This window comes from Bombus terrestris, chromosome 9, assembly GCF_910591885.1.
Source record: "Bombus terrestris chromosome 9, iyBomTerr1.2, whole genome shotgun sequence".
NCBI classification, from domain to species: domain Eukaryota; kingdom Metazoa; phylum Arthropoda; class Insecta; order Hymenoptera; family Apidae; genus Bombus; species Bombus terrestris.
Window position 1 is genome coordinate 13,926,879 of NC_063277.1, and position 16,076 is coordinate 13,942,954.

The following is a 16,076-nucleotide window of genomic DNA, read 5'->3' on the forward strand; positions in this document are numbered from 1 at the left end:
GATCAAAAATCCAATTTTTTCGATCGAGTCATTTTTTTCTCCAATTATCCGTAAAACGTATTCGACCAGACGCGAACCTGTAAATATTTAATCGCATTATCCGTATTTCCATATTACTAGAGGCCTGTTATCTAACTATCGTTACTCACACGAGCACGCACTTTAATTGGCATCGTCCCGCGGTACCGATGAACAATTTAATAATCGAAAGCGTTGTAACAGAAAAGCTGTCTGTTACAGATATCGATGCGTGATCACGTGTATCATCGATAGCCATTCGCTGCCTTCAGGCCAAGTCACTAACCGCCCGTTCTCTTTGTGCGATCGTTTTTTGCCAATGCCCCGCTTTCGAAACGAAAATATCTCGTGATTAAAATACCTGTGAAAATATTTTACGCGTAATTGTGATTCAATGGTTAAATTAAAAGCTAAGACCGAATTATTTTTGGACGAAACCGGGTAAAAGCTCGTATAAATAAAAGAGAAGAGAGACACGAGGAGAGGCAAATAGATAGCGGAAATATAACGTGGATTTGTGCATCGGTGTAGCTTCAATTAAATTTCGAACGATTCCAATATCCGCTACGGCTGCTGGGAAGAGGAAAAAGAAAAGAAAGGGGCGCGTGCGAGAGAAAATAAAGAAAGCACGACGAAGCCGAAACAATTTAGCGGGGCAAACGGCCATTGGTTCCTGCCATTAAACGATTTTCGATTACGCACGTACGTACGAATATGGCCCGGTGTTGGTGCATAACGGATGCATGTAATTACGAATCGGGCTTTACGACTTGCTTAACTTAAATTACGCGACCTCGATTAAGTGAGACTCTGCCTGGTCGCGGTCGGCTTGCCAAGTTTCACCCCTTTGGTAAACCACACTGTCGGCCCTGTATCAAAAACTGATCGTTTGTAGTATGTTTTTGTTTCGCGTCCTTTGACATATCTGTTGCAGCTGAAAATGCTTTAACGGGTCTAGTAAAAAGCAAGTGAACCAATTAATAACTGACAAAATAGTTATTTTTATATGTACATTAGCATTCTTATTCATTAGAATAATTCTATCATCGATAATTTTAACATACTCAAATTAAACGGGTCTTTTATCCCTTTCTTGCAACGTAACCTAATCGTTCCATTCATTCGCCAAGTATAGCGGATATCTGTTAGCGAAAGTTAGCCATTTACGATGCGGATCGATTTCGATTATCTTCGAAAGATGCAGGATGCAAATAGCTTCGCGAGAGATAGGTACAAGATAGGAGGGTTGGCCGTTTAGTCGTGCAGATACTTGTACAAGATTTCTCTGCAGATGACCCTATGTATAATACGTACATGTTCAGATAGCAAAATATAGTTTATATATTCAGGTTTAATACCCTCCGTAATCAAAATGATAATCTTGGAGCTACTAAGAGTCTCCCACAAATACTTAAGATTTCTATTAACCCGATCAAATGAACCTAATTTTTAATTTGCAACGGAATGGTTTAATTTCGTATTGAAGCACGCAAAGCGACTTTGAAACGTCTCGGTAAAATGTTCATCTATTCGTTAATTAATTTAACTTTGCCTGCCTTAACTCAAGCGCTGCACAAAGGTAATTGTAAATTTTGCAAACATCTACTTCACAGAATGTTTAACTAACTCACACACCTTGAAACACGTCAAAGTGCTCAGACTATTGTTCCCTCTGACTCAATTCTCTATCTACGTACGTCTGTAGCTGGAACAACGATCTCGCTTTAACTCAATCCAACCACGAAGCACCTTCTCCGAGTAAATCGTCATTCCACCAAAAACAGATTAATTTTATCGGTGCTCGCGTTCCTGGTTATGCGCAGGAGCAAGCGTGCGAAACCTGATGCTCGAACAGGGCGTGTAAATACGTGTAACTCCGTGTACATAGTTTCAAGGAGGTTGAACGCGAGGAAGTAAGGGAATTCAAAGGGAAGAGGACAGACAGAGCGAAGCGCATCGATTCGGGCCAGCATCCAATCAAGGATAAAGACACTATGGAGACGGTGTCTCGCCCGATTGCTACTGTATGCAGACATTGTCGTAGTTCCGTGCAAATGAGAAATTAAACAGCCCCTTATGGAAGCTGCTTTTTTACCTCCTTAATGTCTACTGCAAGGAGGTTGACGAAATTCGAGTAAAATTCGTACAAGTCCCTTCTGGCAAAAATTTCTTGAATTTTTCGCTATTATATCCTTTTATCGCTTGATAACTTGAGCAAATTACAACGTATCCTAGTTTCGTTTTACCTACTTTCATTTTTCTGCAGTAAAATAAGAACTTCTATTGTAATATTAATTATAATTAGGTAAAATATCGCATTGTGCGTATAGAACACGAACACCTAGCAATCGATTCAACGATATTGTTCAAATACCAACGAGATATTAGTTCGGTATTAATTAGCTGCGTAGGGATACATCAACGATACAACAATTGAAATGAAACGTAAATCCGAAATCCAGTTAATTAGTATACTGATCAAATCTCTATATTTCTCTAAATATGAGGTAGATATGCGTAACGAAGGACGAGAGAAACTAGAAAGATTAAAATAAATCAACTAACTCGACAGCGAGGCATGAAGCAAAGCGATAAAAAGAAAGTTAGCAAAGTGGAAGAGGCGAAATCCGGTCGGCGAGGCCAACCGTGTACGTGCCAGAGAATAGTTCGCGAAAGTCGCAGCGCGAACACACGCCTAAGTTCGCCTGATCCCCGCGCGAATGCATAGGCATAACGTAAATCCATGTTTACTATGCTAATACCGGCGAACTTGCCGGCTGAAAGGACTCCGTGAAACGTCTCATCAAATATGCAACACTACTTGCCTGCGACCGGGCCAAAGAAGAGCGACTAGAGAACGGAAGATAGAGAACGAAAGAAGAAGAAGAAGCTGGTGCTTTTGATGGAGTCCGTTGGACCGGAAGCATGGCTGGGCGTTCCTGGCCGTCTCGCAAGCTGCCGAGCTACTTCAGTTAGCAAATTTCTTTACGACCAGGAAATATTTCTTTCAAGCTCTGTTCCCCGCGGGCCTCGTTCCTGGCAGTTTATCCATCGAATGAAGAAGAAACCGTTTTGTAACAAGGAAGTCTTGCCTAGCTATGTTTAAAGATTAAAGGGTTTTGCTGAAAAGAAAGTGTCGACACCCGATACGAGGTAATTGATCAAAAATTAAACTCTCCAAAAATATGTAATAGGCTTAAACGACGTTTTTTAATCGCAATTAAATTGTAACCGCGTAACCACGAAAAAGGATAATCTCGCTATTCGTGTTACGTAACAGGGAACTGCATCAAATCTAAATTAAATGCAAATATGTTAAAAAATACCGATGAATTTAAACTAAGATTTTCGTTCTTCCATTTCTTATCCGTGTTACACCGTCTTTGCATTATGCTGCTCCACTAAAATAAGAATTTCTCACTCGTTTCATTTCTCGCTCGGTTGTTCTGTAACGAAGACACGCGCTAGCCTAGAACCAGAAGAAAGAAAGCAACGATGAAAGTTGACCATTCCACAAAGGTTCTAACAAACGTGGAACAAAAGACAGGAGGCAATCCCAACGAAAGAAACCGTCGAAAACGTCGAATGGGAGCGCGTGTGTAAGACGAGTCACTCGAATGGCGCCGTTCAAAGGCAACCGAACGTATTTTGGAGGCCTCGAACGACCTGCCCACACGTTCGTTTGTCCCTGTGTCTACGCGGCCCGTGAAAACCGCTTTTAACTCGTCCCAGTTTTCGGACTTTCGCGGAGGAAGAACGAAATCCAGAGGACGTCCGGCGTCCGGCGTCCGGAATGAAGCGAAACTCGGAATGGCTTTTTGCGGTTCCGTAGGTGGCAAGATGAAAGGCGAGTTATTTGTCTTTTGTCAGTGGACGACAAAGGCCAGTTAGGAAAGCTCGGTTCTGTCTCCCCACACGATCCCGTCGTTCTCTTCTTCCAATGAAACCCTTCGTCTTTTTCTTTTTCCTTCCCTTCGGTCCCTTGTGTAATGGTTATCAATGAGCCAGGTTACCCACAGCAAGATACTGTTCTTTAACTATCTGACCTGACAGAGTAACGGAAAGAGATTAATGGATATAGGCTTAGAGGAGACGAATAGTCGGATGGGGGATCACATTTCATTCGCATCGAATCAGAAACAATCTAGACAAATTTGTCACTCTCAGAAAATTAATTCTATATCGAAGACATAACAGCGATTTGTAAAGAAATCAACAATTCTCCTTTAATAATTGAAATCCAAACAAAGGAGTACTTTGAAGTGCATACAAATGTGAAAAAATGTACAAGTTGCAATAATAAACTGGATGTTTATATGAGACGTGCGTCAACTATTGCGAAGAAACCCGGCTAAACGCCTCTCGGCAACTCTGCTTTTCGGAACGAAGTACTTACTTGATTAAGATCCTGGGATAATTTCAGAAACGGTAGAAATACGGCACGAGAGATGGGAGGAGGCGATCGGCGGGGATGTGGCGAGGAAAAGGAAAAAGTTCTGCAGAAACGAGTTAAGGAGTTTGTACGAGTGCGATGAGAAAGTAATGGAAGGAAAATCTGCCGGAAATGAAACGGGCCGATGCTCCAGAATGTGAACAATGCGGGATAGGATGAAAGTAAACATCGTGGAGAATTGTTTCTCGATGTTGTTCGAGCTTTTTACGCGACTGCGTGTATCTCTGTACATCTCCGGCGCTTCGGTTTTGTGGTCCAACTTTAAGTAGATCTGTCTGTAGATAGTCAGACAGCTGAATTAGAAGTGTCAGATATTTCGTGGTTTTATGATTGAATTTAAGCAAAGCTTTAGTAATGTCGTGAAAAATAGAACAGGGCAAAACTAGTCAATTATAAATACAAAAAAGTTAGTTAATTACAAAAATATATCCGCCCAAAAATTATTGCAGAAACCATCAAACACCAAATTGTTCCAAGAAATATTACTTCTCTCTAATTCTTCATTACGTACTTACTTTTCATCGTCAAATTTTATCGACACGCGGTCCTCAAGGGTTAACAGGCTTTAAATCCACCCTTAACGCTTAAAATATTCCTACGAATCTCCGGAATCCCTTCGAAAAGGCGAGTAACCAGATTTGCGCTGGGAACAGTGAAGGGGTCGCTACTTAAGCGCAGCCAGCAATTTAATTTCACTGGGACAGAGTAGAGGGTGGAACTAGAGAAGGGGTTGGACGCGGGCCACCGCATTATTGCACTGGCCGCAACACAATGCACCCGCGGACCGCTTTTTCGACGCAGCCTGTGCGTGCATCACGGGTATTCGAGGCTAAACCGAGCGTCATCCCCTTTGAGCCAGCTCTCGCGAGAATTGCGACGCGGTTTATTGGCTGACTGCGTGCCATTAAACGGGCGGAATTCGGTAGAGGAAACCGACACGCGACAGCTTTCGAATTAAAAAAACCTCGGACATGATTGTGTGTCAAAAGGGACCAAGGAAAAAGGTAACCAATCGTAAAGGTTCGAGAAAAGGATCGTAGTTACTAAAAATCAACTGAACGCGGTTGGTAGAGGAAGATTGGAAGTTGGAAGGATGTTTTTCTAATTCATCTGATTTGTCTCAAAGGGATGAGATCGATAATTATGAATTGTAAAAGGAGGTCCAAGCGTTAGCTCTTTCTGATTACAACTCCACGGTTTCTAGATTTTATTACGCGGACTCTTTCTAATTTTCCTTATCGTCGCCGTTCTTTTCCTTCTGTCCTTCATTAAAGCTTTCAAACTCCAGGTTTCGGTAATATATAACAGTACGTCGCTAGAAACGAGTCTTAAGAATAATTAAAACTGAAAGATAACAGAGGGAAAAAGTTGGTTAAAGTTAACGAAATAGTATCTGGAAAAACTTGTTAGAGTGAAGAAACGAAGGGAGCGGATGAGCCAGGTATGATTGGAGAATAGGCTGCAAAAAAATTACTGTGATATTCACTTTTCTCTTGCGACGCAATACACGTTTCTATTTATAGAATATCAGATAAATATAGCTACGCGATACTACCGAAGGAAATGTGGAGAGGCAGAAAGGAGTGTAATGTGTTCAATAACTGGTGTTTGTTCATAGCAAATGGAAAATTTGACGGGTGGTGAATTTACATCTTTCGCCTGGGTGACGGAGAGGTATTAAAAATAGGAATGCCAAATGAAAATTGCAACCTTGGTTTCTCATTTTGCCTGGTGGCAATTTATTCAACGCTCGAGTATTCATGTAGCAAAAGCCAATCTTCGTGTCTAGAATACCTTAAATTATACAGCATCAATATTTCAGAAAATTACTCGGGTACTCGCATAAAATAAATTGGCATTAATTATGGAACAGAGCAAAATGGAAATGAAAATACATTAAACTAGCAATCTTTGGGTTAAAATTAAAGCCCTTCACGGTTATTCAAGCGCTCGGAGCGACGAACTGTCCCAGACTTTATATTTTCTGAAGCGTGAGTCGAAGACCGAGACTTGAATCCCTTTTGCCAACCATCCCTGCCTCGTCTCGGCTCTGCAAGCCCCTCTTTAGCCCTGGCTGTAACTTTTCTATAGGACCAGACATACGGTCAACATCGGTCTTTGTTTCGACGAGGGTCGTTCACGTGCTGCTTTCTTTAACGCTTCCTTCCTTGCCCGTTTCTCGTGGACGTTGATATTGTCGCTCGAATAGGGGTCGGTGTTCCGCGATAGGAAATAGGCGAACCACTGGAATTCTTCCTTTTCGATAAAATCGATCAAAGGTAACTCAAGCTTATACAGCATCGAAATATGTACCGTGTTAATTTAAACGGTATTTGGTAGTTCATGCTGTATTGACCAGTTGTTCACCGGTTCTGGTAATTTCATCGTTGGCTAAATAGTCAATGCATATTGCAGGAAAATGTGATTGCTGATGAACGCAAATATTGAATAGTTACGAGCGAGATTAGAGAAGCTAATCTTATGATTGACCAGCGCTACTGTCATTCTGCTTTGCTGCAATTTACAATAGCCACACAATTAAATCGTACCGTCAACTGTATTTTGTCTCGAAGAAATCACGATAGAAGCAATTTTCCCTCTTACTGATCTTCGCATCCCAATTACAATTCTCTACAAATATCGAATCAACTACGAATTTCTGCAATATAGAAGAACGATCGAGTGACTCCCGCAGTTCCCTGCGGGTTTGCATCCAATCACGAGACGCGTTCCAGTAAAACATTCCAGCTCTAATCAAAAGTCTGCCGTTTGTGCTAGCCAACGCGTTTTCTCGTTACATTCTGTCGGCCAAGCGCGTTTCACGCGATCCCGCGTACGAATCGACACATGTCGCAGTTCACGGTGCCTAGAGTGCGGCCAGCTGTCATACAGAAGCACGCGACAATAGCAAAGAAGCATTAGCGGGCCATCATATCCGCTGGAACGTTTCGTCACGCCCAGCATTCTCTGTCGCAAGGTTAATTTTCCCAGTGTCGCGTCTCTCTCTTTTTCTCTCTCTTTCTCTTTCTCTTCTCTTTCTCTTCTCTTCTCTTCTCTGGCGCAACCGTAAATCGCTGACAGACTTCGCTGTGAACAATGCCATCATACTTCTATCCCCTTTCAACCCTCCGATTCTCTCCACTCTTCGTTGCATCCTTCGTTGCTCGGAGCTGTACCTTCAGCCAGACGAAACGACGATAAGGGAACAAAGACTGCGACGGACCTTGAACGGAACGAGAGTTCAGAGTTGCCTGCAACGTTTTCCTTCGACGATTGTTTGCCAAACATCGACTGACGGCACACTGTTAATATTTTAGTCGCTACGTCGCGTCGATGTTGGTTATCGGATTCGACGCGTGCTATGTTATATTGCATGAATAAAGATGAAAAGGAGAGATTATTCTCGGGTGAAAGAAGATCTCTAAGCTGGCTCAGAGATATCTCTATTTCTCATTTGGATATCTTTTACACATTTTTTTATAAGGAAGGAAACGATAAAAGATACGTTTCTGTACACAGGCATGGCAGACAATAGTAGAAAGCATCCGGTAGTGCTGTATATCCACGGGGAGAGCTACGACTGGGGCAGCGGAAATCCGTACGATGGCAGTGTACTAGCCAGCTACACGGACCAAGTGATCGTAACGATGAACTACCGGTTGGGCGTGCTTGGTTTTCTCAACGCCAACATGGCGCCTCAGACCAAGGCGAGGGTCGCGAATTATGGGCTGATGGATCAGATCGCGGCGCTTCAGTGGGTCAAAGAGCACATTGCTCTGTTTGGCGGCGATCCCAACAACGTGACGCTGATGGGTCAAGGGACTGGGGCCTCCTGTGTTCATTTTCTCGCCATCAGCCCGACGGTCATTCGTGGTGAGTAATCTTTTTCTCTCTGTCGACAATATGCCCCGTGCTTCTGGCATATAAATCATTCAAACAAACGATTGATTCACAATGTAACGCTTCATAAACCGTCTTTAATATCTCACTAAGTCTTCAACCACAGGCGAAACGAATTATACAGAATAAATTCTGAAGAAGTTCTCTCTAAAATTGAAAGATCAATAAAAAATCAGGCTTACCAAGAATACGTTTAATTTCGCCGTTCCTCTCTCCCTTATTCTCAAGTTTGAAGTTTATTCGATCGACTGTGACTTTCGCCAAGTAATCTCAACGAATCTCAACGAACTCGGAAAAGTTCGCGCGTAACACGATAAAAATCCAGTTTCTCAATCTACGTTACTAGAGGCATGAAACCATTTTTACATCTTCCTTACGGTTTTTCTCGGTTCGATTAAATTCTATACACCGTTGTCTCGTTCATAATTTTGCTCGCACGCGCCGATTGTGCCGAAACAATTAACCGGAGCTACGATGTTCTGGTCGAATGTGCGCAAAGAGCAGAGAAAAATCGTTATGTCATAAATAACGAGACGGCGACGGTCGCGAAGCCTCTTCTTCTTCAATGGGGGAATCCAATACTTCTCGGTGATTCCTTCGATCGTGGAACGAACCGCTAACGAGACTCTCGAGAAGAATTCAGAAGGAAACGAGCTTATGTGTGTCGAACTGGTTTCTGATCGACGTTGAAGCTCGGACGTTTCTCAAGATGCAATTCCAAAGATCGATTGCTTCTTCCTCCTCTTGTTCGTAATACTCAACACACCCAAGAGAAAGAAGTAGAAATAAAGTTAATATCATTTATATTACTTAGAAATAATTTTGATAGAAGTTTCCGAGTAGTTAGAATACCAGATATAAGTAACGCGACACGGTTGTCTGATCCGCGACAGACTTATACTACTTAAATCTTTCAATAACCGTTTCTATCGAAATGCAGGTAAAAAAATTTGGTTCTTCGCTATATCGTAAGGAGTTTTATATCCTAAACCTCCAAATATAATCTCTTATAAAAATCGAATAACAGATATGAAATATATGAATAACTTTTGTATTCGTAACGGTAAAATCTTATAAAATTACATATTAAGAGAATAGAATATGACAGAGCATACGAATCTTTGATGGCTTAATGTTATGTTTCGATGGTTCGACTGTTAGTTGGCACCGAGTTATCCAGGGCTTACAATCTTATCGGGTCGCTCGTCTGTTTTTTTTCACGTGAATAAAATTTTATCCTTAATACCTCACATATCTCCGATAAATTCTCCCCTTATCTTTGCCAACCACCTGTATCATTCGCGAAGAGGAGAGTGTCGAAGATAAGATAATTTTCATCAGAGAAACTGAAGCACTCTCCACGCCAAAACAGGGTAGAAAAAGAAGAAAAAACGGTAGATTACAAAAACGAATAAACTGGAAAGCAATGTGCAAAAATTCTAAAAAATCTTTTGCGATTGTTAATTTGCAAGAGAGTGTAAAAACGCTGGAATATAAATGATGCAGCTATCAATATCATTTGTTTCTCCTTTTATCTTCATTCTAGTAGTTTTCACGTGGTTCCATTAACTGTTAACGGTCCTTCCTCGACCAACGATGAAACGGGAAATGGTTACACGGGATAAAGCGTAATAGGCTGAAAAGTAGAAAACGATGGAAGGAGAAATTCTCGCGATATTATGCGCGTGAAATATCGTTCTTCTTCCCCAGTGGTCACGGGTATTCTCACGTGCTATTGGAAAATACTTCCTGCTTTTATGAGGCCGCGGAACGTCCACGATCTGGCTCTGTGTTTCTTTGGGTTCGTTTTTCCATCTCGTCTTTTTTCCAACGAACGTTCCAGCCTGTCAGACTGGAATTTCTCGCTTAGCCTTGCCGATTCCCGACCGATATTGCTCCGACGGTTACGTCGATGGGGCTTGCCGAATACAGGCCGCTAGAAATTGCTGGTATAAATCTGTCTTGATAAATTGTCGGTCACGAAGATGGCCAGCAGAAGGCGTATAATTGAGGCAATGGCTTTAGAAGTTAACGAAACAGCTTTGCTCTTGCGATTGGATCGTTGTAGATGGGTAGAAGCTTTGTAATCTTACATTCTTCTGAAGTCCTACATTGGTTGTCTAGTCGTGTCGTTTGCTATCGTTTAGATCGAAATCGAAGCGATAAAGACTTTCTATTCTCGACTGAAATGTTTTAAACACAGAGCATCTATTTATCCATTTCGTTTAGTGTCCAACAAATTACAAGAATTGTGTTATCACCTGTAATGCGATAAAATATATTATACATAAACGATTCTTTTACCAATGGTGTATTCTCTTCGGAAATTTCCGGAGCCTTTTGCATTTGAAACCGAGACGAGAACGGAATGGTAGCTCAATTATCCTTGCTACGTGACAGTCGTCGATAAGTACAACCAGCGCAACGCGCTTGTTATTCGTACGATATCGTTCTTTCTGATGTAATTTCCATCTTTGTTCCAGACTGTAACAAGTTTCCTCCTTAACGCCGATCTTCGTGGCGCGTCTACGAAAAAGGCTCGTTGTAATTTATAGTTCAGTGCCCTACATCGGCACACTACATCCTTACAATATAATAACAATTTTGTCATTATCTAAGTTTCTTTACCTCGATATCGTTCTTTTCTAAATTAATTTTCCATGTACTGATTGTGTAATAATGTTCGGGGAAATTAACGAATTTCAGTAAATTAACGCAACATTTATTGCGAAGTTTTTCTAAACGTTATTATTTCCTAAAGGGATTAATTTAAAGCCACAGGTATTAACCTAAAATTTGAAAGGTTCGATAAATTAAAGTTGTCTCTTCGAATAGACACTTTGAAAACGTTTCCTAGATATCCCAGGCTATAAAGAAAGATCAAAGCATCTCACGGCTATTTCTTGTTACAACTTGATTTCTTTTCGCCTGGAAAAGTAGACTTTCAAAGGGTAGACGGCAAGAGAAATGTTGCCCCGTTGTTTTTCATGGTAGAAGAAAAAGCAGAAACGAGCTTCTCTTCGAAAATGTTCTCTTTTTCTAGAATTTTCTTTCTCGTAGCCGTGGTTAGAATGTGCTCGTTTAATATATATACGATCGTCTGGGGAAAGCGCCATTCCTTCGATTATTTTCAATATTTCTCTCACAGAGATGCTAAAAACAGGAGACGCAAAGAAAAGATATGCTCCTCTTCCAAATGGAACTAAAAGAAATTTTTCTCTATAAAAAGACTTCCATAGAATTTATCGAGACGTCAAAGATTGTCATTGAATAATAATTACTTTAAAAGATATTAAAGGGTTGAATAAGCGTTAAAAAATAATAATAATACATCTATTTTATCTTATCAAAAACTTGTATTCAAAGATTGCACGAATGGTTTTTGCATTATATAATAGTTTCTTATATACTGCAGCATCATTAAACGAACATACTAAATTTCTGTATATAGGTTTATTCAAGAGAGCTATCCTCTTATCAGGCAGCGCTCTGTCGTCGTGGGCAGTTGTCGACGATCCTGTTTCTTACGCTTTGAGACTTGCCAGAGCAGTTAATTGCTCGATCCCCGAGGATCTGCTCAAAGACAACGAACTAATTGTTGACTGTCTCCGAGACCGAAGCCTGGAAGAGCTGATGCTGGTTGATATTCAACCACCGACATTTTTAAGTGCATTTGGACCCAGCGTGGATGGTGTAGTCATCAAGGCAGACTTTCAAAAAGATTTGCTGTCCTACATGGGTCCGGAGTTCCAAGGATTCGGGTAGGAATCAATTATTCTCTTTTGAATGCAAAAAATAAGATATTTACAAAGATTGTACATTATTATAAAATTACAATATTTTTCCCTGCTTTACCAATATTCTCGAAATTTTTTAATGGATATTAATTAATAATGAACATCTTACCATTTTTTACTTGACCGACTTCTGGAAGAACTTGTACCGGAGTACCGATAATATATTTCAATTATGAGAGGGACGAACGTCTTCGTTTTTCATCTCAGAATTTTATCAACGTCCCCCTTCATTAAATGTAAAGCAGATGTGAAACCAGCTAAGTTCACCGTAGACATTATAGTACGATTCATTAACGCGATTGTAAATGACCCAGTATAGTACTACAAAGTCCATTAGCATATTCGATGTCTAACAGTTGGAACAGTGTTGCAAGGTGTTCGGTGCAACTTTTTTCCTTTTTACGAACGTTAGACATAACGATGAACGGAAAACTTTACGTCGGATCGTAATGTTCTTAAAAATGACGTCGCTAAAACACATAAATGTTAACACATGTAATTAAATACAACGAAGGAAAAGATAAAAGAGGCACGCACAAGGTACATAAATTCATTTTGTTGCAGGCCACTGCCGAAGAAAGCTGAACACGGTGCTCCGATCACGAGTAATAACAAATACGATTTGTTATTTGGCGTAACTACCAGCGAAGCACTATGGAAATTCGCGGAAAAGGACGTACAACTAGGGTTCGAGGGTGAACGGAGAGACAGGATCATTAGGACATACGTGAGGAACGCGTACGTGTATCATCTCACGGAAATATTTTACACGGTACGTGGATTTTAATAATTAAACCGGCTGTGATAAATCAATTCAAGATTACGTGATAGAAGAATAAATTCGTTTCTCTTGATTGAATTTTAAAATCGCTTTTAAAAATTAAGAAATCTGACTTGCATTTCTCTCTTATTTCCCACAATTATAATGGTTCATTTGAAATTCGTACTCGCCTAAATTACTTAAAGGTATTTTTTCTTCTAATCGCATGGTAATCGACTTATTCATTAATCGTTCTATTATTATAATTACACTTCAAATTCAGTGATAAAAAAGTAAGGATAAGAAAACCTATAGACAAGGTCGTAACAATTTTGCATACGCGATTAAGCGTTTAACGGTTCGTGATCGTTCATTTTTCATATATTCCGATAAGCCAACGATTCCGAAGATTATTTCATGGCCATTTCGCGTGTATTTTCATAGCGCTCACTGGGAATAATTCGTTGCACATTCGTGGCGAAACTACCATCCAGCCCTGTCCAAAACGTATATCGCCTATACTTGTCTGATTATTCGTAATTATAAATTGTTATCCACTTACGTGGTGGCGTGCTAACTGTGCAACCAAATTCGGTGTCGAGTGATGTGAGGGCTCGAGACAAATTTTAGCGTGGAAAATTCCAGCACGTCGCTATATTTATGGTTTTGTGAAAATATTGATGGCAAACATCTCTGTTGAAAAATTTGACCTCTTTTTTAGTCTATTCCACATTTCAAGCTAAATTTTTGTAAATTCAATCGTCGAACGAATCAACACGTTGAAAATTATACGATGCAAAATATGGTTCCGATATGGAAAAATAATACATGTTGAAGGGAAATGTTTCTGTTGCCATAGAAACGTTTCTAAACTGGTCCAGCTGAATTTGTGATATTTGTGAAAATAACAAAAAGGATCGAGTTTCCTCGGAAAAACATCGCGTTGCACTGCTGTAACAAAAAAAGAAAAGAATACTATCCAGCAACAAATATAGAATGCGTTTCGCAAAGGCTTTCGAATACGATACTCCATTTTTTTACCATTCATAAAAGTCGTTGGTAATTTTTGTATATTATAAACAAAATGCAAGGAAAGGACTTTCCAATTGTGTTTAGCTTTTACAGAGAAGATATCTTTTTGACTGCGATTATGATTTGAAAAGTTGCTGTGCCGCAAATGCAATAGAATATTAATGTATTAACTTTGAAATCAACGACGTTCTAATTTTACATTCTTTTTCATATTATTACTTTTGGTTGATGAATCAGGTGGTGAATGAATACACCGATTGGGAACGTACGGTGCAGCATCCAGTGAATACGAAGGACGCCTGTGTCCAAGCACTAAGCGACGCTCAATTCGTGGCGCCGTTAGTGCAAACTGGCGACCTATTTACTCTAAGACACACGAAGAAACCGAATAATCCTCATATCGCACCGATTCCGGAAAGCGAGAAGGAACCGTTGCCTAAAACGTACTTCTACGTGTTCGATTATCAGATGAAGGATGGAGACTATCCTCAGGTAAGTGGTTAATATTTTATGCTATCGAAAACTTTCAACAAGCTGTGCTAAAATGCACAGGGGATTAAAGAAAACGCGTATAAGTATAAGAGGCAAACAGGTATAGACTTATACAGATATTAATTGTTTGTACGCCTTTTTCTCGATCGGCAAATGCCATAAGAAAATATGGAATCAAACAGGCTGAAAAATTCACTCGCTAAATTGAAACGAAACCAAATAGCAAAGAGCTTATTGTCTTTTGCTATTGAAATCTCATTTAATTCACCTTTGTTAGAGAATACTTTTTGTTTCGTGTTATCCGCGAATTATCGATAACGGCTCGATAAGCCATTCATATTCGCATACGCATATACGATCATAAACTATTTAACATGGTATTTTAAAGCGCACAACTTTAGGAGATAATTAGATTCGAAACGCATCTGCGCTCGCGCACTTCCTTTCCATATCGTGGATAAATTAAACCCGCGTAACACCATTAATAACTCGATTGCTACGACCGAACTATACGCGCTGTTCATATCTTGCGATTTACCTGGTGCTCGATAAATTTTCAACTGATAAAATTATGGTCGAAATATTTTCTCGCGAAATTAAAATTAAATTAAAATTTAATTAAAATGTCGTAAAAAAAAAGTATTAAAATATCCGTACATAAGTTGAAGAGATAAATAGGTTTGGCATTGTATATTCACTTTGCATTTCGTAGCTCGAGATGAAACTACAAGGCGCCATTGCGATCATCATGCTGTTGTGTAACTTACGTCGCTTCAAAATTTAATATGCCACGCCTCAGCGTTGCTTCGCGAAAGAATCTGGCAAATTATCTAGCAAGCTCATTCGTTTCATTCCTCAGAATATGAAAAAAGTTCTCGTTCTATCGTAGTAGTCGCAGACATAAGACAAAGCATAGAGATGGCGACGATGAACGATGAAACGATTTCACATGCTATGTTTCACAGCTATATGCTTGTGGTGGTGAAATTTCGCTGCTTGAAATGACAGTTGCGAAAATTAAGCTTTTGTTTGTTGTTTGTGGTTGCTAGATTTTCGACAGCTTATATCGAGTACTAAAGAACGTATGAACGAAGCTTCAGTCTAACGTACCCTCGTAATTAATTTGCGATATTAAGGACATATAATTAAATCAATGTGCAACCATTGTAAACTCGAGTACAATTTATAAGCGAACCATTTTTAATTAACAATGTGTTCAACGGAATTAATTTCCATTTGTTTGTCGCACGCCCGACGTTTCTCTCAATTGTTGAAAAAACTGGAATTATGATAGAGCACAAGCAGTCACTACAGTGATAATGATTTAATTTATATTTTGTTAAATTGTCTCTTGTGTCATTTGCTTTTCACGCGAAGGGAAGTGTAATGTCTACATTATCTATAATTAATAATTTAAACAAACAATAAATATTAATTTTATAAGAATTCCTGGCCATTCCTTTTATCTATATGAATGAAAATCAATGATTCCATCTTATGTTACGTACATCTCTAAAATGTTTATTTCGTTAACGTTCCTTAGCACGATCTAATAGCGTTTAACGTGCTCCAGCAGCTCGAAGAGCCACGAGATACGCGTTCTTTGTTTAATAAATTAATTTTC

General features: G+C 39.8%; 1 protein-coding gene across 2 annotated transcripts in view; it reads left to right on the forward strand.

The window, feature by feature from the left end:
• The window catches only part of LOC100649264 (neuroligin-4, X-linked), a 261,737-nt gene that overhangs the window by 149,843 nt on the left and 95,818 nt on the right, over positions 1–16,076 (forward strand). For both annotated transcript variants that reach the window (XM_003397768.4, XM_012311998.3), the window contains exons 5-8: positions 7,991–8,344; positions 11,823–12,132; positions 12,733–12,940; positions 14,198–14,452. In XM_003397768.4, the coding sequence (XP_003397816.1) occupies positions 7,991–8,344; positions 11,823–12,132; positions 12,733–12,940; positions 14,198–14,452 (1,127 nt within the window). The remainder of the gene's footprint in view (positions 1–7,990; positions 8,345–11,822; positions 12,133–12,732; positions 12,941–14,197; positions 14,453–16,076) is intronic.